The 22,926-nt window shown below is 32.0% G+C and overlaps 3 protein-coding genes across 3 annotated transcripts; all 3 read left to right on the top strand.

Moving 5' to 3' along the window:
- Nucleotides 1-2,890: 2,890 nt before the first annotated feature.
- Nucleotides 2,891-7,758, top strand: LOC124446196 (p21-activated protein kinase-interacting protein 1-like). Its single transcript, XM_046997025.1, has 12 exons — nt 2,891-2,968; nt 3,049-3,152; nt 4,010-4,062; nt 4,166-4,286; nt 4,527-4,601; nt 4,894-4,946; nt 5,142-5,224; nt 6,141-6,203; nt 6,293-6,390; nt 6,563-6,680; nt 7,247-7,415; nt 7,619-7,758. Exons 1-12 carry the CDS (start codon nt 2,897-2,899, stop codon nt 7,675-7,677), a joined length of 1,068 nt encoding a protein of 355 aa, XP_046852981.1. The 5' UTR covers nt 2,891-2,896; the 3' UTR covers nt 7,678-7,758.
- Nucleotides 7,759-8,313: 555 nt separating this feature from the next.
- Nucleotides 8,314-16,057, top strand: LOC124446566 (transmembrane 9 superfamily member 3-like). Its single transcript, XM_046997409.1, has 17 exons — nt 8,314-8,521; nt 9,250-9,445; nt 10,013-10,117; nt 10,192-10,209; nt 10,390-10,472; nt 10,626-10,700; nt 11,052-11,129; nt 11,386-11,517; nt 12,387-12,553; nt 13,393-13,487; nt 13,601-13,731; nt 14,236-14,375; nt 14,605-14,673; nt 14,850-14,996; nt 15,367-15,450; nt 15,543-15,619; nt 15,719-16,057. The coding sequence occupies exons 1-17, from the start codon at nt 8,450-8,452 to the stop codon at nt 15,784-15,786; spliced, it is 1,737 nt and encodes a 578-aa protein (XP_046853365.1). The 5' UTR covers nt 8,314-8,449; the 3' UTR covers nt 15,787-16,057.
- Nucleotides 16,058-16,780: 723 nt separating this feature from the next.
- Nucleotides 16,781-22,878, top strand: LOC124446678 (PAN2-PAN3 deadenylation complex subunit Pan3-like). Its single transcript, XM_046997529.1, has 16 exons — nt 16,781-17,033; nt 17,189-17,319; nt 17,433-17,528; nt 17,606-17,683; nt 17,885-17,989; nt 18,203-18,257; nt 18,340-18,413; nt 19,048-19,135; nt 19,515-19,631; nt 19,858-20,146; nt 20,558-20,633; nt 20,737-20,876; nt 21,027-21,162; nt 21,372-21,436; nt 21,589-21,727; nt 22,285-22,878. The coding sequence occupies exons 1-16, from the start codon at nt 16,904-16,906 to the stop codon at nt 22,414-22,416; spliced, it is 1,851 nt and encodes a 616-aa protein (XP_046853485.1). The 5' UTR covers nt 16,781-16,903; the 3' UTR covers nt 22,417-22,878.
- The last annotated feature ends 48 nt before the right edge of the window (nt 22,879-22,926 follow it).

The raw sequence follows: 22,926 nt of genomic DNA, 5'->3' as shown, positions 1-22,926 counted from the left end.
TTTGTTTAACTTTGGCCGCAACTGTTTTTCGGATATTGCTAAGCATGCAGCCTTGTTTTTGACGATTTTCTTTTTTAGTATACTGTCATGTTCGTCATGCGCTCCACCCGTGTATATTCATTCAACTATTTCCCCTTTTTTGAGCGTTATCGCATAACGTTTTGAATATGACAGCTGAATTCTTTGAGTACTTTGCTTTAGTTATATTTTTTATCATTTGATGTCTAGTAATCATCATTAATGCAATTATTCGATGTATATGTTGATAAATGAAATTTGAATAAATGATATTAAAAAATTGTTTTGCTTTTGGTAGATATAGGATGGAATTGTGTTTAAGCTTTCATTGATAAACCGTTGCTTGTAAATGAATTAAGTGTTTTGCAGACATAGGTCATGAAGATTGATCATTTTAACAACTTCAAGTCGCAAGAATCATTGTCGTCAGTGATTATTTTATTTTTACTTGTGATGATGAACGTGTTTCATACAATAATATTAATTATCATGTAAGCAACCAGAATGAAGGATGCAATACCAAAAATCAAGAGCCTTAAGAATTTATAAAAAGACAAACTCCGGCCGTTTGTGCATAAATTTTTGGGAGATGAACTTTAGTCTTTAAGTTATAGTTAGGTCTTTATGCAATCATCAATATATTACTAAATCGCTAAATCATTGCTTGATTCAAGTAATCACAGACATATGGAAGAAATAATGCTGAACTTCAACTAGGAAAATCATACATATTTCTGATGAGTTCAAAAAAATGCAGACAGTGTGATTATTTGGAATCGGGTGGGCAGTCAGTTCGTGTGACTATAGAGCAAAATGATTTGTAGTTGTCGAGCATAACATTTGCTGATGATGTGGGCTGTCCTTTGTCAGTAAAACCGATACTAGATTATAATTATGACTGTTTTTGAAATATTCATTTCGAAGCAGTTATGTCGGTTAACAAATTATGTGTGAGATTATTGAAGAAATTTTGCTCAGTTTTCGCCAAAAGAAAAGCATCTTCGTCAGATTTTCAGCAATAACTATCAGCATATGAAATTTTTTTAATCAGGACGAAACTTAAAAAAAAATTCATTATTATCGCAAAGTAATTAAGAAAAATTTATTATAGAATATATGTGCCGATTACATTTTAATTTAGGCGTATATTCGAAAATTTAATTGCTTGCATTTTTTAACGATGCTCATCTTTTGTAATGATTATCAAGCAAACGTCATCTTTTATGTGTTTCATTTGATTGGATTGTCAAATTAAAATTTAGTATTTCCTTCGACTTGCTAGTGTTGTAATAGCTGCTCAAATGTTGAACTAATTTATTAACTTTCGAAAATTTAAGAAGCTTTCTTGATATATATATATGTCATTGACTAAAGTATGATTTTGTTTTTTACACTTTCCACTTTTTCATGAAAATCAAAAATTGCTAAATATCAAAAATTAAAAACATGGTTTGCAAAATTTCATCATATGTTACATAGATTAAGATTATCATTATTCTTGAAACACGATAATAAACAGCATCAATTGTTTTAGTTACTTTTGAAAAAGCAATTTACGAACTTAAGTCGACAGCCTTTGCATCTCAGTGTGACTTTCTCTTTCATCTTTTTCTTTTGATTTTTTTCATTTTTTTCAATTTTATTCTCTGAAATATAAATAAGTAACATAACAAATTAGTTAAGTGTCTCTGGCGTATAATATATCAGGTTTATTCGACATTTGAAGTGTTGAAAAAATAACTAAAAATGATTGATGAATTCAGATAACTGCGTTTTTTGTTTTTGTTAGAGCATATATTGACATTAATCCTATAATGTATGATTTTGCAATATTTTACCATATAAAAAATGATTTATCATAAAACTGAAGCGTGTTCATTAAAGTTATACGTATCTTACTTTAAATAATTAATAAACGATGCAATTGAAATGTTATTCCATGTAATATGATGTAGGTGTTTAAGTGAAGATGAGAATCTGCGTTAAATAAATTATAAGATTATATTACTAGACAGCCCTGAATGCTTGATTAAATTGATAAGACAGCATATCAATGAGTAATTTCTCAGGCCGGTTTTTGTGTCTGTCTGAATCCATTGCTTCCAATTGCATCCTATCTTTGCGGGAGATTTAACTAAATTTTACGAAATATTATTTTATAAATCCCAAGAGAATGCGTTATATACATTTAAAAATGATTAACATTTAATTCACATTTTCATTTTTCGACTTTTGCAAAATTTCAATTCCCTTATTCGGAATAAAGGGCTGTTTTATTCTCATTTAACTCTTAACTCATTAGATAGAAAAATTACTATTTCTGGCATAAGCTTAACACCTTTGTCTTTTCCCAAGGGAAGTTTTTTTTAGACATTCTGAAAAGTACCGACTTTTTATTGCATATTTGTATACAAACAAAAGCTTGGCTGTTTCATTTCTCGCTTTTATTACACATCTTAATAAAATCCGAATTAAACGACGCTATACTAATACAGGATCCTTTGATTTAAATATCTAACAAGAAACCAAAAATAAAAGAAAAGTCAAACAAGAGATACTTTTCACTGACTGTTGCAAGCAAATGGACCAAAATTATTATGGGAGCAATTGGGTGGCTTTACCTAAAGAAGTGTTTGGGGGTTTGGCTGGGAATGAAGTATTGGGGGAATCTACTATTAGGTAATCAATTTTTGGACCGGCAGTCAGTCGTCAGATAACTCTTTAGGTGTCATATTGGACTAAACTAAAATGAAATTATCTGTGAGTGAATAAGAAAATTGGGGAGTAAAATGGAAGTATCTGTGTTTATTAACAAACTATCCAGTTTAGTGTACCACCTTACAGTTGATGGAAATTAAGAGAAACAGTTTAGTGGGACATGGAGGTTATAGTTGGAACTTATGAGCAATCTATTTGTGCTTTAAACTTCTGTTTTGATGAAATTGAGGCGGTAATTGAGTTCATTTTAAAAAGACATCTTGATTTTATTGATTTTTTCTTAAAAGTTTATATTCTCTTTTCTTTAACTAGAAATTTGAAGCCGCGTTCTCTGATCACGGCCACAGTGGTTGTGTAAAGTCAGTGGCATGTAATCAGAAATATCTTGCTTCAGGCTCTACAGATGAAAGTATAAGGTATTATTTGTATTATCTTTGTAACTTCCAAGTTATATATGTTATATAAAGGGGGTGGTTTACATGAAAAGCTTTCGATCAGGAAACCAGGGCGTAAGAATGAGCGGGATGTACAAAAATGTTTGTTTACTATTATAGCGATAAAGCTATGTTTAACCCTTGCATAGGCCTTGTACTGTTGTACAGGTGTGTTTTTTTCAAGGAAAGGGGGTATTGTAAGAGCAGTGAAAACTTTCTTAAAACAACCATTAAATGGTAAACAAGCAGCTTCAAGGTCAGGTGTCATTTATATTTAATGAAATCATATTGCTCAAACAGTGGTCAACTTAAATACATACCACATTTTATTTCTATAGGGTTATTTGCAACTCAAAATGGCCTAGTTTCTAGAAGTCAATACAATCACAAAGTCATTTACTCATTCAAAATTTATTGTCAAGCAAATGTTTTTTTGTTACAAATTCGACCATTGATGCTATTTATGCTATCACTATTTTGGCCATTGATTTGAACAATTGAATAGATTTTATATCAAACTATCAAGACTTTGAAATGCTCATCAGTAGTTCTGAAAGTCTGTCAAAAGCTAGAGTACTGCTTGCTGTTTTTTTGAACACTTAGTAACACTTAAGGAAACTTGATATGAACCAAGAATAAAATAATGAGCAATATGTGTCATTGAGTCAGATTCAATTTTACCTTTCAATTTTATACAATTGACTCCATAACGTATGATGCAGAAGTAAATTTTATACATCTATGCAATGATGCTCAAGCCTCATACTTAGATTTAATGATTACAAGATATTTTTCTGTGATAATTCCTTTAATCCTTTTTAAAAATTTGATTGTTGTAGATTGTTTGAACTTAGGAAAAGAGTTGAACTTGGACGTCTAACACAACAGGAAGGTAGTTTGTTCTATTTGATATATTTCTGTCATTCTTATGCATGTTCCCTTGTGCTTTATTCCTATCTGATTCTTACTCAAACTTCATTTCTTTGGTTATTTAGGTTCAATAACATGCCTTTCGTTTTGCAACGAAACTCATTTGCTTAGTGGTTGTGAAGATGGTACTCTTTGTATTTGGGAATGTAAATCTTGGAATTGTCTAAAAATCTTAAAAGGGCACAGGTATAATTGGGTCAAAGGGGATTAAATTGAAATAGTATTTATGTATCTAAACTACGTATTCACAACGAAGAAGGTCGATTTTTCCCTTGGATTTTAATGATTAGTTGATATATTACCAGTCTAAAAAAGTTACCAAGACCTCGTTTCCGATACTTTAATCAAAATATGCATTTTTACTTCTTTTAAAGAACTGTTGGTTGCAAAGTAGTAATTTATGTATTTATTTTTCTTGCAATGTAGAGAATCAGTAACATCTCTAGCTGTACATCCTACTGGACGTTTAGCACTCTCAGTTTCATTGGATAAAACGCTCAGGTGGATATTTAACGTGTTGTCGGTAAAAAAATTTGCTTTTGCCTCCTTCTGTTTGTTTTTGAATTTCAATAGAAATATTTTTATAATAAGCTCTACATTGTTTTAACCAAGGAAGATAAGAAGAAATGAGATAATTAGATTCTTCCTAGCACAAGCATTCTTCCTAGCATAAACTTTGAACGTAAATTCTACGTTTTATTCAACCTTTAATGAGAAATATGTCCCGAGGTCGTATAAACAAGTGAGAAAAGGAAAACGTTGATTTCAAACAAAGTTATTGTACATTATCTAGAACATGGAACCTTCTCACAGGAAGATCGGCGTATGTAACAAACATTAAACAAGGTACTAATTCCATAGTGGAGATTTTTTTACATTTGAATAGAAAATACTGAAAGAAATTTAAGCTTGAAAAAAGTCTTCCATTTTATTTGAGTTTTCTATAAGTTTTTATTGACATGTATAAATGAACATAGTAGTCAATTACTGCATAGTTTATTTGTTTCGCTCATTTGGTATTACTTGTGTGTTCATGTGCAGTTGCCAGCATCGTGCGATGGTCACCTTCTGGAGAAACCTACGCTGTTGTGACAAGCTCCCAAGTTATCGTCTATAAAGTTTCCGTAAGTTTGATTCAAACTATTCTTAATTTATTTTACTGCTTATTTGAAGACTCCAAGCTTATCAAAAAAATTCACTGTTATAAAGTACGTACATCGTCACGATTCTATCCTTTTTTTTTTGCCTAAGTTCTTTTTTCTTTTTCTTAAAACTCAAAAAAATGACTTACGTAGGCATAAAATACATGTCACCAACTAGGTAGCATTTTCAAGTTTATGAAGTAGATGTTGTATCTTGAAGATCAGCAGTGTTGGCAGACGTTAACTTTTGGGGAGGGGGGCATACTTTCGAACGTTGATAGCGTGAGCCTTTCTAGGGGGGGGTCGGGGGTTGCTTCCCCCGTGAAATTTCATAGTGTATAGTCCCTCAATAGCGATTTCACGTGTTTTTGTTGTGTGATTATCCATGTGATTTGTACTTATAACTTAAGATGTACACAACGCGTTGTATTGTCATGCTGAATTCATTCATCTTGGTGAAATGTCGACAAATTATTCAACCGGGTTTTCAATGTCTATAACCCTTCTATCTGTAAATCTGTTTGACATAAACATAAGACTTTGTAGCCTTTCTTCGTTCATTAGCAATTTTAATACGTTATTTAGTGAGAATATTTTCATTGTTAAAGTACGCTTAGTAACAATTGTAGATATTTTCTGCTGTTAGACTTAAAAAACTAGAATTTTTGTAAAAAGTTAAGACTGGTAGTACCATAATAGGTATAGTCAACTAGGAATTACCCCCCTAATTTCTGCCCCGATTTCGTCTTTCTGTATGGGCGTTACCTCTTTTCTTTGGTGGGCCGAGCCCCCCCTGCACCCTTGTCTATGACACTGCTGAGAGTTTTGAAGAATATGAGCCGTTGATTATTGTAAAATTGTACTTTATCTTTAACATGAATATTCTCTCGGCTTTTAGACAGCTGCTTTGGTTTACACAATAGGATTTGCTAAAACAATTTTGGCAATAACGTTTATGGATGTAAGCCTTTTTACATGTTGTATATTTTGACAGTAAGCATAGGTGAAAAGTATCTTCAACTACTACATTATAGCTCTTTGAAATTTCAGGAAAACGTTCTGGCAGTTGGTGGAGACTCGCTAGAAGTTGAGATTCATGATGTGGAATCGGAAAGAAAGACTCAATCTATTGTTGCTCATGAAACGAGGTGAGTGACACTTTTATTCTTATGAAATTATTTACAACAATAAAATTTTACATCAATGATTGGTGGATAGAAGAGAACGTTGATCCTACTTTAAATCATACATCCCATTTTATCCTTAACTGCTCATGATTCATTTGTAATTACTCCTTATGTATGTATTTAACTTTGACAGGATAAAAGGTCTCACAAGTACATGGAGCAATAGCTACCAATCAGATATTGTCCACATCTTTCTGTTTTCTGTATCTTCTGATGGCGTTTTGAAAGCTTGGCGTTTCAAAGATAAAAATGTTAGTAAATAAGATAATGCACTTCTTGTCCTAATCTAATTGTACAAGAATCTATCGAATTCATTTTTCTGAAGGACTGAAGGTTTTTAAATTTTGGAAAATGAGAATTCATGACTTTTTAAACCGGATGCTAACTAGTTTTTTTGCATTCTAGAAAAATCTACTACTTGATGGAGTTTCGTATATGTTTTCATTTCTACTCATCATTCTATATTTCGACTACATTTTCAATGAACCTATTTATGCTGGAGTATTTGTTATGTGAAAGGAACCTAAAACAACTTATAATCACATTAATCCTCTCCATATAACTTTGAAACAACCAAGAAAAAGTACAGGGTTAAAATTTTCGCCACAAACATGAAACCAATGTTTTTTGTTCACTTTGGACATGCACTTTTGAAAAGTGGTATCGTTGACATGACAGTGGAGAGGGCTTCTTTCGGCGCTGTTGAAAACGATGATGCCAAAATTCAAATGTAGCCTACACATTTTTGGGCGAACAGCAAAATTTTTAATCAATTTGAAACTGAGAGAAACGTTTTTTTCTTCAACTTATTTTTCAGTTTCGTGATGCCCCAGATTATCTCTGTCAGTTTGCTCTGAATGGACGTCCAACATGTATTACAGTGTTCACTGGTAAACCAGAATCTATCGTAAAGTCATCAGTGGAAAAGAAACAGACATTGCGTAAGACATTGGAAAATAATGAAAAACAATTGGACAAAAAATTCTGTAAGCCATTCACACTTTTAGCTATGTAACCACGTTTATAGCAACAAAGCTTGCCAGGTTCATTTCTTATTTTTACGTTTTTAATTCTTTTTCTCCCTAATCTCATCGGTTTAATTTTCCCCCCGTTAAATACTATATAGAATATTAACAATGAGATAATTTAACTAAATTTGTGTAGATATTAATTATAATCCTTTGTATAGCTTCTGAATCGCCTGCTTCTCGAAGGAATAAATCAAAGAAAAGGACAAGAAATAAGTGAATTTAAAATAGAAGAAAAGGACATTGTTTGTGGAGTTTGTAAATAAATAAATAAAGATATTTAAAAAACAAATTTATTTCATATTATGTGCAATTCATTTTGTTTTGTTTTGTAATTTTTGTACATTTTTATTTTTACTTTGTGCAACATGTACGTTCGTTAAAATAATTTTTTCATGGTGGATGATAAAACTAGCTACAACCCTGGGGCCTGTTATACGAAGCCTGGATAGCGTTATCCATTGGATAGCAAAAATCTTCAAACTTGTAAAAGGTGTTTATATTTTCCTTACGACAAAGAAATTTCGTAATCTTCGAAGAAATATTTATTTTAGTGATTGTTCAGTGCGAATGTTATACTTTTTGCTTTTTAAAAGGTTTTATAAAATTTTAAAAATATTGCTATCCAATGGACAACGCTATCCAGGTTTGTGCAACCTGCCCCAGTTATCTAAATATATTATAAACTTGTTATGACACGCACTGTTGCATTAGATTTGCAATTCTAGTGCACGGTTAAATCAACTTTGTCAAACTTTTCAACTCATTATCATTGTCCATGGACTCAAGCCTCAAGGTTTTTTACTCCTTTCCCATGTTCCTTTTCCTCCTTTCATTTTCACGTTGACGTGGCGTCGTAGCGCATGCCGGGAAATGAAGACGTGGCGGCCATTTTGTGCCTACGAGCCTTAGTCTTATTTGGAATGTTCTTGTAAAGAGTTTTGGTATCATCTTTAAATGTTTTTATAGTTTATTATCATATCCACGAAATAATGAAGTTGATTTGGTTCGTGAATTTTATGTTCATTTTGTACTGTGTGAAAGGCGACGAGCAAAATCATAAAGTAGGTTAAAACTGAAATTGTTTTACAAAGTACTTGGTCATTTACCCTTCTTGAATGCAGAGAGTTCGCTTATTTATATATTTTATTGGGCTCTTATCTTGTAGTATATTTATTTTTGTTTGCAGCAAAAATTTATGTTTTGTATTTTTCGAATGTTTTGCCTCAGTGTGGGTCAATTGTCTGTTAGTGAAATATAACGTGAACTGTTTATACTATGCATCACCGATTTTGATCACCTAAAGAGATTACCGTTATACATTTCTCATTTAACGGTTATTTTATTTGGAAGGACAAATTGTATAATGATGTTGTCGTTTGCATGTTATCTTTCGTATCAAGTACTGATGTGGCAAAAATATTTTTTTAATTAACTTTTCAGTATCATCAGGATATCAAACATTTTAATTGTTCTTTCTGCTTTGTGTTGCCAGTTTGTTCCAATGTCACACTCAATCACCATGACCGTCATTCTAAGTTATTTAATTGATTGTATAATATATGAATTTGGGATTTTATACCTCAGCATGAAATTAAAAACCATCTTGATTAACTAAAACTTACAATTGTAATGGAAAACCTTTACATGTCATTCAAAATTCATCATTGTTTATTTTGCAAATTGAGTTTGCAAAAATGATAAAAAATAATCAATATTTATGACCCAGTATGGTGTTCCTTTTCTGAATTAATGATGCGCTTATTTTTGAATGATTGAAAAATGTTTTTAGTATGAAGACAAAGAAGAAGTTCTTTTATGGATGAATACTGTGGGACCTTACCATAATCGTCAAGAAACCTATAAATATTTCTCATTACCATTTTGCCATGGTCAAAAAGCAGAAATTAGTCATTACCATGAAAGTCTTGCTGATGCAATCCAAGGTGTTGAACTGGAGTATAGTGGCATTGATATTGATTTTACAGGTGAGAGTTATGACAGAGTATGTAAATATTGTGATATCATCATTGCTTACAGTTACTGGTGACAATTATTTACTCAGGGCCATTCTTAGAAAGTTTTTCAGCACGGGAGTAATCCTTTCAACTGACTGGCCACTTTTGTACAAAACCATTTTAATTTTTAAATACTAACGACGAATGTGTAAATTTATTTATTATTTATCGCAGTAATCTCAAGGTGATCTTCCAGTAATTGATTGAACTCTGTGCCTCTTGTATATGTAACAACTGTTAAACATCTACAAGTCAACAATTTTGAATTTAAATGTAGCTAGTTAATGTACTTATTAATTATACCAAAATTTTACTTTCTTAACTCTCATTTATCATTTATATAAATTATCTGTAGTATTGTTGTTTATTCATCAAGAATCTTTTTTTCTGCCGACTAATATAGTACTTCTTTCTACTGCAACTCAAAATAAAGATTTGGGTGATGTGAGATCCCCTCATATTTACATACGTCCCTGTATTGACTGATTATTGATGTGAATTGTTATTCGTTGACAAAAACATTGATGTCTTTTTCAGTGGACATGCCAAGGTCAAAGGTTTGTGAAATGGATGTGAATGAAGAGATTTTTCAAAGTTTGAAATATGCAGTCGATAATCATTATTGGTATCAAATGTATATTGGTAAGCAAGGCAGATGGTTTTTTTCTCCTTAAATATATTCAATTTATGTTTACCTTTATTGTTCTTCTTTTTAGATGACTTACCAATATGGGGTGAGTTGCTTTATAGAAAACATTCTCTTACCATTCTGATATATTTATCTATAAGTTTTCAGTGACTGAAATTTCAACTTTTTGGGTTTTTGGTCATTTGTAGGTTTCTACTACTAGTGGAGTCTTATTTTAGACCAATGCATTTGTTATATTGATATTTCTTCAAAAAATTTATCATAGGAATTATTGGAGAAATTGATAATGCTAAAGATTATTACATTTGGACACATAAAAAGTTTGACATTGGTTACAATTTCAATCAGGTGACTGGGTTAATATACATTTCTGCATGTCAAAAGAGGTATTGTGTTCTGTGAAACTACCTATATTTAAAGAAGTAATGTTTGTTGTGGAACTACCCTTATTCGAATTATGTCACTTGGTGTTCAATGTATTCTGAAATTTGTTTCTTTTAGATTGTTGATGTAAATTTAACAAGTGAGTCAAAAACTAAGCTCTCTGTTGGAAGTAAACTCTCATTTACCTATGAGGTAAGTATGTCATTTTCAACGATTGTTGACCAAGAATGTTATTCTCTGATGTAAACCTCAACAATTTACGTGCAGGCTTGTCATCCTGGCATATCTACTTGAGTACGAGCCATTTACTATTTGTCTAGTTGTGTACAAGCTTATGTTTTTTTTTAAAACATAAATTTTGAAGCATTTCTCAATTCACAAAAATGAAAAAGATAAAATGCTAATCCTTGCAAACAATGTAGGAATGTTGAAAATGGGACCTTCAATGCAATTTCTTGTAACTTTTGTCTACAAAACACTTATTCATAGTCAATAGCATCACTTCGAGTGTGTTATTTATGCAAATGTTAATTATGTATTTAGGTGAAATGGAAGCCATCCACAGTAAAATTTTCTAACAGATACGAAAAATACCTTGATCCAAATTTTTTTCAACACAGAGTAAGATAATATGTAGTATTGTTAAATTATATTATGGCTGTTGATCGTTTCTTTTATGGTACATACGTTATGGCTAATTGAAACATCAGAAATATCTGTTTGTTTATACATGTATCAAAGTGTTGTCTAAGTGAGGATTGTGGCTTCATCATTTTATGATAAATATATGATTTATATCTATCTGGGTTTATGATAGAAATCATAAACCCAGGTTCCATTGATGAAACCAGTTTCTATAGTTTTATTTTCTCTTTAGATTCATTGGTTTTCCATCTTTAACTCATTTATGATGGTCATTTTCTTGGTGGGTTTAGTCAGTATGATTTTGATGCGTACCTTGAGGAAAGATTATGCACGATACAGTAAAGAAGATGAATTGGATGATATGGTTTGTTAATGTTACCATGGTTGCATGGAAAAATTACTGCATGGAAAAATTTACTCTGCATTTTATGAATAATTATGAGATCTACATTTACAAAGATGAATGAGTGTGTCACAATTGTGTGAATTGAATGTGTCATGAAGTATAAACAAATATGGCAAACCTGACATTTACATTAAGATGACTACCGCTAAAACATCTGTAAACAACAACATCAACTAAAGGGACAGCACTAAACAAGACGATCAACATCTACGAAGATGTAACGATACTCTTGCAGTCAAACCATTTGCCTTATACGTAGCATACTTTACTCACGACTCCAAATGTTATTTATAGCTTCCTCTATTCACCTTAGAAGGTTTGATCATTGTGCTTACCGCACTCATTTCCCCAAGTAATGTTTGTTGTGTAAACAAGTAATGTGTGTTGTGGAACTACCTATATTTAAACAAGTAATGTGTGTTGTGAAACTACCTATATTTAAAGAGGTAATGTGTGTTGTGGCACTACCTATATTTAAAGAAGTAATGTGTGTTGTGGAACTACCTGTATTTAAAGAAGTAATGTGTGTTGTGGAACTACCTATATTTAAAGAAGTAATGTGTGTTGTGGAACTACCTATATTTAAAGAAGTAATGTGTGTTGTGGAACTACCTATATTTAAAGAGGTAATGCTCAATGAAAATATTCAATGAAACTCACCACCAAAATGTTCAATGAAACTGCGAAAAGATCTCGCTACTAAATGAAATAGATATAATTACGTATCTTAGATTTACCCATAGATGCTAGTTTTTCATCCTATCCAAAGAGTGTTATCCACGTAAATTTTGGAAAGGCAAATAACCTCTTGTACTTTCAAAACACAGGAACGTGATTTGGGTGACGAATACGGCTGGAAGCAAGTTCATGGCGATGTATTCCGCGGAGCATCATATCCCATGTTTTTTTCTTCTCTGATTGGCACGGGATATCATTTGACTTTTGTTGGATTTTTGGTCATCGTTTCAACTATTATTGGCGATCTTTACACAGAGTATGCTTGTATTTTTAGTTTTACATACGTATGCATATTTTTCGCACGCGATGCTCATTTGTTTGTAGATATTGATCGTCCAGGTTAGTGCAGTCCTGTGAAAGATTATTGACGTTTGTATTGACTGACGTTTGGACACCCTTTGTTGTAGTCATCAACTGAGTCAAGGGAAAACTGCATTAACCTGTATGGTCAACATCTGTAAATTTATAACCATATACATGGACTGAAACCATTCACTTAATGAAAACTGCATTAACCTGTATGGTCAACATCTGTAAATTTATAACCATATACATGGACTGAAACCATTCACTTAATGAAAACTGCATTAACCTGCATGGTCAACATCTGTAAATTTATAACGATATACATGGACTGAAACCATTCACTTAATGAAAACTGCATTAACCTGCATGGTCAACATCTGTAAATTTATAACGATATACATGGACTGAAACCATTCACTTAATGAAAACTGCATTAACCTGCATGGTCAACATCTGTAAATTTATAACGATATACATGGACTGAAACCATTCACTTAATATTACTAAATCCATATATCCTTTTTGATACATTTAAGAAAAAACAGTGAATTTGTTTTAATTTGATTTCATTTTTTTACATAGCTATGATACTTTTAATTATTCTAAATCTCTTTATGTAACTCTGAAATGGATTATTCTTTCAAGTTTGTCTTTAATGTTTTTCTTATATGTATGTACGTGTGGAAGCTTTTGTGAGAATATACTCACAAATTAACAATTCATATCTCTATATCCAAACAGAAGGTTATTTAAGAAACTTCTTTAAGATTTCTTTCATTTTCTTACTAGACGTGGATCAATATTGACAACTTGTATATTTGTGTATGCCGCAACGGCACCTGTTAATGGATATTTTGGTGGCTCGTTGTACTCAAGGCAAAGTGGTAAGAACTTTCTTTGAACGCTACTAGAAAGTCGAAATTCCTAGATTTGTTTACCATAAAAGCCCCAAAAGTTTGTTTAACGTAGGCTAAAAACAGTTCTCTATTTTATACAGGCAAAGGATGGATCCGACAAATGATTTTTAGTACGGCGATGTTTCCAATGATGGTGTGTGGAACTGTATTTTTGATCAATTTTGTCGCCATTTATTATCGGGCTTCCAGAGCAATTCCATTCACATCAATGGTGAGTTATAATTAATTTTAATTGTTCAAAATATAACAGATGGAAATTGTTTTTAAGTTATCTGTAAACAAAATGCGGTATTGCTGATTTATTTATTTTATTCTGTCGCTTGTCAACGTATAGAGTCACAAATTTACACAGTTGTGATGAGTGATAAGCAATATGATGTCATAGTTTTAGTTTCGGGGGGGGGGGTGTACGATGATTTTGTGTTTAGTTTTTTAACGATAATTTGCATTTACATTGGTTTTTCAACCAGTTCTAAGCTCACTTTTATCATCTTAAATTGTACATTGCAAAATGAGTTTAATGTTTAAGCTGTGTAAACTTGTATATGGAAAGCAAAATATCCCAGTACAGACATGCTTGAATGTTATCTATCGTAACAAACAACTTTGATGGTATATACATTATTCTTTCTCTTTTTTAAGTACAAATTACTCGAAGTAAAATATAGGTCAATGGTTTTTTTTGTCAGTTAGTCTTTATTCTTTTATCTAACAGCTTTCCGTGGCGGCAATATGTATATTTGTTATATTACCGTTGAATCTCATTGGAACTGTCCTGGGTCGCAATATTTCTGGTAATCCCGATTATCCATGCAGAGTCAACACCGTACCAAGACCAATTCCCGAAAAAAAATGGTTAGACCTCTTATAATGTGGAATATTATGTGTATTTTACAGGATTTGTCTTTTTTGTGTCTAAAAAGTGCTCATTTTCACGACTAGTTCCTCTTCTGTCTTGTAGCTTTGATCTATGTGATATCTTGTTGTTTCCATCTCTTTAATGCATCGTACAACTCCCATCTCCTTAATATTTTGTATATTTAATTCAGTTGTAAAACCTAAAGTTTTGATCTTCCTGTTATAGGTTTATGGAACCAATAATGATTATTATACTTGGTGGAATATTGCCATTTGGATCGATCTTCATTGAAATGTAAGTACATAGAATAACCAGAGTGGTATGATGAAGGTATTTTTTGTAAAATCGACCAACATTCGTAAATAAGAAAAGATCAGCTACGCCAACGTTTAAATGAGCATTTTACTCGCAAAATTTCTCGCAAAATATGACTTACTTTTCAAATATTACCATAATCGTTTTATTTTTAGGTACTTTATCTTTACTTCGTTCTGGGCGTACAAGGTCTATTTTGTGTTTGGTTTCATGTTTTTGGTGTTCTTCATCTTGATCGTCGTAACGATGTGTGTGACCATTGTTTGCACATATTTTTTGCTGAATGCAGAAGACTATCGCTGGTAAGAAAAAATTCCACCGCAGTTCTTTATTTTGAAAGTAAATCTTAATATGAAAATATTTATCACCTCCGGATGTTCATATTAAATATGACTTCTTCCGATCAATAACATAACAGGACAAAATGACAATCTTTAATTATTGAAATTTCGGGGTATTCAGTAATTATTATCGATTAATTGATTATTTCCTGTAATGCTATATAAATGGTGTTTCACTGTACGTTGTTTTCAGAGAACGATCTTTATCTTTACAGTGGGAACAAAGGGGTGTACGTCTTGTCTTCATTCTCCTAAGCGGCCTTACTGATTTGATTATATATTATAAATTATTATAAATTATATAATAATTATTCTAATATTCATTTTACAGGCAGTGGACATCTTTTCTGTCAGCTGGTTCAACTGCAGTATATGTATATTTATACTCCTTCTATTATTTCTTCTTCAAAACAAAGTAAGTATTTGTGCAACCTGTTTCAACAACTTCTATTTTATGTCCCACAAATTCCTTTATAAAAGCTCACAAATTATTCATGTTTATTACAGAATGTACGGGTTCTTCCAAACTACTTTTTACTTTGGATACATGGCTCTCTTTAGCGTTAGCCTTGGCATTATGTGCGGTAAATATAATATAATGATACTTTTTAGTTTGCCTTAAAACGTATTCATTGCCAGGTATGCTGGAGCTAGTAACTGAACATCTTTACGTATTTTCTTAGGAACCCTTGGATACATTGGAGCAAGTCTGTTTGTTAAGAAAATCTACTCTACTGTGAAAATTGATTGAACTAGAGCTTGGAAATGAAAATGAACGTACACCTTGATGTCAATTGCTTCCTGTTCGTCATATTCATGATACTGAACGTTGAATTATGATTAAAACGTTGTATTTTGACATATATACGTTGTAATTAACGTTCTTTTTCAATTTTAAATCTATGTCGTATGTTAAACAAGTGCAAACTCGCATATTGTACAAAGTAGTTTCCTACAAATAGGATGTACGTAGTGGAGTTTACTTTTTTTCTTGAAAACTCAGTGAGTACTTTCGAACTCTAGTCATTGTTTGTCTGATTGTCTTCAAAATTTGGCAAAAGTTTTTTTGTGCGAACATAAAGAGACATGGCTAATTTTTGTATTTTAGGTTGTTATATAGTAAAATTATTTGATTTTTCTTAGCGTGCAACCACGTGGATTGCTTAAATATGGCGTGCAAAGCCTGCTGTCGGTAGCTCTAATTGAAAACTTCCCAAAATTTTATACAAGTGTTCATTACCGATGTACAGTTGACGAAAAGCTGAGGGATCATGAAGGAAGGTGTAAAGAACCACGTAAACATGATTGTTAGGTTGATGGTTAACGAGTCTTTAATCATAAAGACCTTTTCGTTCGCACAACAACAATGAATGTATTTTTTCAAAATGTATAGCAGAAAACGGTCTATGGTTGTTATAGTCTTGGGAGTAATTTCAGCAAAAACGTTGTTGCTTGTTGAAGTTCTTACAACAAAGGTGGGATGGCTCATGAACACATAAGCAGTGCTGATAATCATAACTACAATATTAAAGATAAATAACAATTACTTATTGTGTTAAGTCATAATGTCCTTGTGCATTGATCCTTAAGTGTTTAATGACACCGATTCGAATTAAAAAACAAAGGAAAATGTGTCTATTGATTTAAGTAATTATTAATGATAATTGTTCGAATCTTTGATAAACAACAACTCACAAATGATAGAATCATGCGCACGCATATAGAACTTGGACAAACAAAGATGGCGCCGTGGCGGGAACGTAAATAACTCGTTTGAAATTTTTCGATGAATTTTTGCACCAAATATCATGCAGACACGATTTACTCAAAGTAGAATGAAGTATTTTTAAAATTTTTACACCCTAAAAATGAGCAAGCTGCAAGCGGGTACCTCAAACAGACCTGTGAAAGCTTCTTTATGCCGTTATTTTGCCACGGATGGAAAATGTTTTTATGGAGATGCTTGTCAATATGTGCATGCTGGAGTTTCACAGTCCGGTAAACATGTTATTTTCTCGTCCAGCAAATACCACTTAAATGTCTTGTAAATAATGTGATCGCATATATTTAGCAATTCCTCTGTTTTATATGTTTAATATTGATGTTTATACATATGAATGTTATTTCTGAACATAATTTATAATTAATTATAGGTGAAAAAGGTTTCACGGTCCTTCCCTCAGTTGGTGGTTATTCAAACGACTCTCCGAATAATTTTAATACTGTTGATACTGAAACTAGCAAACTTGCGAGTCGTTTTGGAGGAATGTCGCTAGGCATGGAGGTAGAATAATATTTTTCTTGTTTTAGACGAAGATTTGATAATTGTAAGAGATCAACTCTTGTAAAATTATTTTCACTAAAGTACTTTATTATTTAAGATCTATTTCATTTTAGGTTAGCAACCAAAAAGTTGAAAACTTTCAAAAAGGAAGTAATGTTTTGCGAAACTCTGCTCTAAATCAAGGCTATGAATTCTTGCCAACAGCAACGGTACTTTATAATATTCTATGATAATTCTGTTATGATCAATTCTGATTTTGGAATTATAATATCCTTTTTCTTGTTAGAACCATGCAGTACAGTCAGAGTCCATTGGTGGGACTACGTTTTATTATCCTGAATCGCAGCAGCCAGAACCTTCCATAGTATGTATATATGGTGAATTAACTATAATAATGTTAAAAATAGCCCAAAGATGTATTGCAAAACAAGTGTCAAGTATTTCTGTGACAATGTGAAAAAGCTATCCATATTTAAATACATTTTGTTGCATTCTATTGAGTGACATCTCACAACAAATGCGTATGGTATGTACGTAATGCTCACAATGTGAATATCCATTTTAGGTTCTACCTTCATATCATGTTTATCCTAGTACACCCAGTCATTTAGCAAACTTACAAAGCAAGCCAAATATGAATTCCTTTTTTATTTCATCACAAATACGACAGGTATGTATATAGTGGAATAATTACCTCAGCAATGAGTTATCAAAGATATTATGTAGTGGCTTTGGTAATAAAGAATTGTTTTTTAGTCAAATTCTAAACTTTGTATGCAAGGGCAATTCTAAATTCATGTATTTTTACGTAAAGAAGCCTTGACATCACATTTTTCTAATCTATGGAGAAATGGCTACATGCTATACGCTACATGTTTTACAGGAAATTTTAAATCAACATTCTGCTACTTTGGCGCAGCTAAGCTCTGAAGATTTTAGTAAGCATTATGCCTCTCTGACAATTTATTGTTTTGTTATATGTACAAGGTATACATCATTGATAGTATAAAAAAAATTTAGGTATTCCTCAGGAAGTTGACAGTTATCATTCCTTAGTTCCTTTGGAACCAATGGACTCAATCTCTAATCAACAAGTAGAGTTATATTTATGCATTGAGTTATATGTCTCATTACATGTTGTATGATATGTTGAGATGTTAGCTAGTATGCAAACTCCTTAGTCAATGTTGTCTATGTTAGTATGATGATGACTGTTGGTGTTGCATAGCTAGTACTTCATGTCATCATGAGAGTATCCATTGTCAATCTTGAAATGTCCATATCACATTTGTCATCACTTGAATAATGATATTGCAGGGTTTAGCTTGCACCTGTTATGTTACAATGGCGGTGGAAGATTGATAATTTGGGGGAGGGGGTAGTCTATTCATGTATAACAACATGTTCTACTTTATTAGTTTGTATTGAAATCAATTGTGATTATGATTAAAACACATAAATACATGAATATAACCGTCTCAATTATCAATCTTCCGCCAATCCAATTGTCCTTTCCATCAGTCAAATTTTATAGAAATGTTTTGCTCTTGAAAAAGAGAATTTAGTTTTTGCTCTCCACTAACACCCCCCCCCCCTCGTTTACATTCTCCCCTCACTAATTATTTATCAATGTTGGATCCAGGTTTAACTATGTCATATTTTATTGCATTTATAATCATCAGCAATAATCTTGGTCTTATGTTCATTACGTACATTATTTCATTTCAGTCTCGTCGTACATTTGGCTGCATTACTACTTGTTTTAAGTGCATCAACTCAAAAGATGGCTTAACATATGTTTTGAGACGACTACATGGTATTGTCAATCGTTGATTGTATTTTTTAATCCATTCCATTTGTTTTTCTTGGTTGAAGCTCACTTTAGAGTCTTAATTTTATGTATACAATGTAAATTCAATTGAGGGCTTGTTAAGATTACGGTAACGATACATTAACTAGATACTAAAAAGAACGTTTGCAAATTTATAAGTAGACTATCTATGATTACGTATCTACGATTATCCATCGTTATCTATGATTATCGATCATTATCGATCTAGATTATCAAACAAATATTCCTCCCGTAAAGAAATAAAAAATTGACTTTAGTCACATCAAGTTTTGCGTGTAGTAAACAAAAACTATTCAAAACTATTACATACAGGTATATATAACAACGTTAATGTAAAATTTAGGTGTTCGACTAACAAATCCTAAAGCTAAAAGTATCGTTGACGAATGGAGAAAACTACAGCATTCCAATTTAATCCAACTCCGTGAAATCTTCACAACTAAAGCTTTCGATGACAACTGTAAGTAGACACTGCATGACGATTATCTCTCTTTGTGAAATCAAGATGTTCTAACTGTCATTGCCTCGTTGGAACATCGCTAAACTTTGGGAATTTAAAATTCTTGTTTTCATTTCTGGCCACATTTAATTGACAACTTTTTGATAAATTATACGTAATGTTTTGGCAGTATAGCTGATTAAATTCAGAGATTCGACTGATTTGAATAATTTATTTCTTTCATAAGCTTTGGTATTTGTCTACGACTATCACCCGGGCGGAGAAACTATCCTCCAGAAACATTTCACAGAAACTCGAAATGGCTACTATATAAAAGCTGATGCACATACTGCTCAAATACCTACGGTTCGAAAAACATTTTCCCCTGCCCCTCAAAGTCGACAACAAATCATGCCCGAAAGACTGCTGTGGAATTATATCATCCAAATTTCGTCGGTACTAAGATGTATTCACTCCATGATGATGGCATGTAGGGTTGTTGAACCTTCAAAAATTTTGCTTCTTCCAAATGCAAGGTGCTGTCATTTTCAACAAATGTTCGTTTGCTTTGTATAGTAACAATGTGGAAATTCGTCGTTAAATTTTACGTATGATTGATAAGATTGTAATAAAGTAAATGGTTTGAACCATTTTGACTCTGAAGATGACTACCGCTAAGGTTGTCGAAACGTCAGTCAACAACAACAAAAACCGTCCTTCTCAGGACTATACAAACCTGGACGATCTACATCTACAAACGTGTATTGATAAGATTGTGATCTGTTTTTGGTTGTTCTCTTTGGAGAGAAATATTGTTGATGTATTTTTATAAAGTGTTTTCTATCATAGTAATTGTGCACCATAATTAGTTTATCGGTAAACGATTTCACTGTTTTGTTTTGTATTGTGCACTCATTGTGGTAAAAATAGTGTTTGCAATCTTATAGATTGAGGATAAATGGATGTGGAATATTTGATATCCTGGATACTAACACTACCTCGTCCATGACACAACACTTTCAGGTGAGATCAAAAAATTATAAAGTACATCGAACTGCGTATAAATTCATCATGCAGTATGTATAATATTTTTTACTTTAAAATTGAAATTTATTGCGTTTCTTAGCACGAAGATCTTCTAGCATTTGGCAGATTAATTCTGATGCTTGCGTGCTCTTCACTACATGCTGTTAACCGCGAGAATGTACAACAGTCTGTCGAATTAATCAACATGAAGTACTCTAGCGATTTAAAAAATCTAATTATGTGAGTTTGTGAAATACAATTGTATTTGTCATTTTGTTGGTCGTTAGCACATCAAGTCCATTGCATTTTGAAAAACTTGTTGCCCAACAGTGCGTTCACAAATGTGATTTATTTTTATTCCCTTAAAATAATCAATGTTTATTTTTTAAGGTATCTCCTGCGTCAACCACCTGCTAATCACGTGAAAAGTATAAATGACGTCATGCCAATGATAGGTGCAAGGTTTTATACTCAACTAGATGCCACTCAATTACGATGTGATGTTCTGTATAGTGAACTTGCTAAGGTATATTTTTAATGCATGCGTTAATGAGTTTGCTGATTTAGTCGATAAAAGTAAAGGATGTTTGCATTACATCTTATGTAGTCCTTTGATCGTGTTTTCCGTCTTCATTTGTTTGGAATTTGTTGCTGCAAGCGAAACAAACAGATTCAGTAATTTTTATACGTGTATGATTTCGAGGTTTTGTTCACACAATCTAATCTTCCATGTAGGAAATGGAAAATGGGCGTCTCTTTCGGTTGCTTTGCAAGATGGGTAGCATCAACGAAAGACCAGAGTAAGCATTCATGTTAATTCATGTCCTTTGTGCAGTGCTTTTGTAGCAAGTGATCTTCAATTGAAGACAAAACAAATTTAAAACTATTGAACATAAATATTATTTTAATTATTCGAGTGACTATTTAATACATAATGATTGTACGTACGTAGATACAACATGGATCCAAGTTGGTCTGAAACTGGCGATCGGTATTTGGTCAAATTGTTTCGGGATCATCTATTTCATCAAGTAACTGAAACTGGCGAACCTTGGCTTGACATGTCTCATATAATTACATCGTTGAACAAGGTATTTCAATTGCTGGTTGTTTATGAAAATGCTTTTTCATTTAAAAAAGAGATTTTAAAAGAAATCGAATCAATCATTTTTCATTGAAAAATCGCTGCTCTATCGATATGGCATTTCTGCAGCCAAATACGATTTAAAATAAATGTTAAAATTGACCAATTTAAAAATGGTTTTAATCAAGTTCTGAAAAGTTGAAAATCATTAATGACATAATGATCATATAAAGACATTTTTCAGTCAATAATTTAAAGAAATATATGATAAAACATTCCAAAAAACATCTTCTTAACTCTAGATTCGAGTTGTATAAGCAAGAGAGAAGATTTAAAAGCTTTTAGATTTTGTCTCTTGCTTATGTAACTCGAATCTTAAATGTACAACATGTTGTTTTGGAGTGTGATTTATCTTATACTAATGTATATTTTTGCAGCAGTTTTTTTCTAGATAGTATGTGACGTTAAAATAATTAATACACAAAGAAAGTTACTAACTGAGTTGTTACTGTACAATTGAAGAAGGGAAATTGTCTTAATGCAAGCCGACTGTGTTTCTTACAGCTTGATTCTGGTTCCCATGAAAAGATCTGTTTAATATCACGTGATGAACAGAGTGTTTTGGTTGTTTCTTATCGAGATTTAAAGGCGTGCTTCGAAGGTGCATTCAATGAATTGACGACCGTAAATAGCTAACCATGTTTGAAAAAATTCTCCATTGTGTAATATACTTAATTTGTACAGCATTACCATGGAAATTTAGATTTAGAAAATGTTAGAAGAATTTCTGAAGTGTATATTTGTAGCAATTTCTAAATTTTCGAGACATTCAAGACCGACGCGCGTACATTAAGGATGTGTATATTTATCATTTGCATTGCAGCTCTAATTAAAACACAGTGAATAAATTTAAAAAATTTGTTTGATTATTATTGCCCAATGAAATAGGTCATTTTTTTAACTTACCCCTTTACTTCTTAGCGTTATGTTCTTTTTTTTATATAAGAAAGATGACAATGTTAATCGGAAAGTAAATGTTCTATATTCACCGTGTTTAAATTGGACTGCAATTAAATAGTTTCAATGACTACGTATAAAGAACTTATTTTTGTAGTTATTGAATTCAATAAAATTGTATCGATAGTATTTAGCTGAAAATGTTGAAAACAATGAATATTACTATTATGACATTTGCAAAATGAATTT

Source organism: Xenia sp. Carnegie-2017, unplaced genomic scaffold, assembly GCF_021976095.1.
Source record: "Xenia sp. Carnegie-2017 unplaced genomic scaffold, XeniaSp_v1 HiC_scaffold_22, whole genome shotgun sequence".
Classification (NCBI taxonomy): Eukaryota; Metazoa; Cnidaria; class Anthozoa; order Malacalcyonacea; family Xeniidae; genus Xenia; species Xenia sp. Carnegie-2017.
The sequence above is the reverse complement of the archived record's forward strand: the minus strand, read 5'-3'. Positions and strand labels throughout refer to the sequence as shown.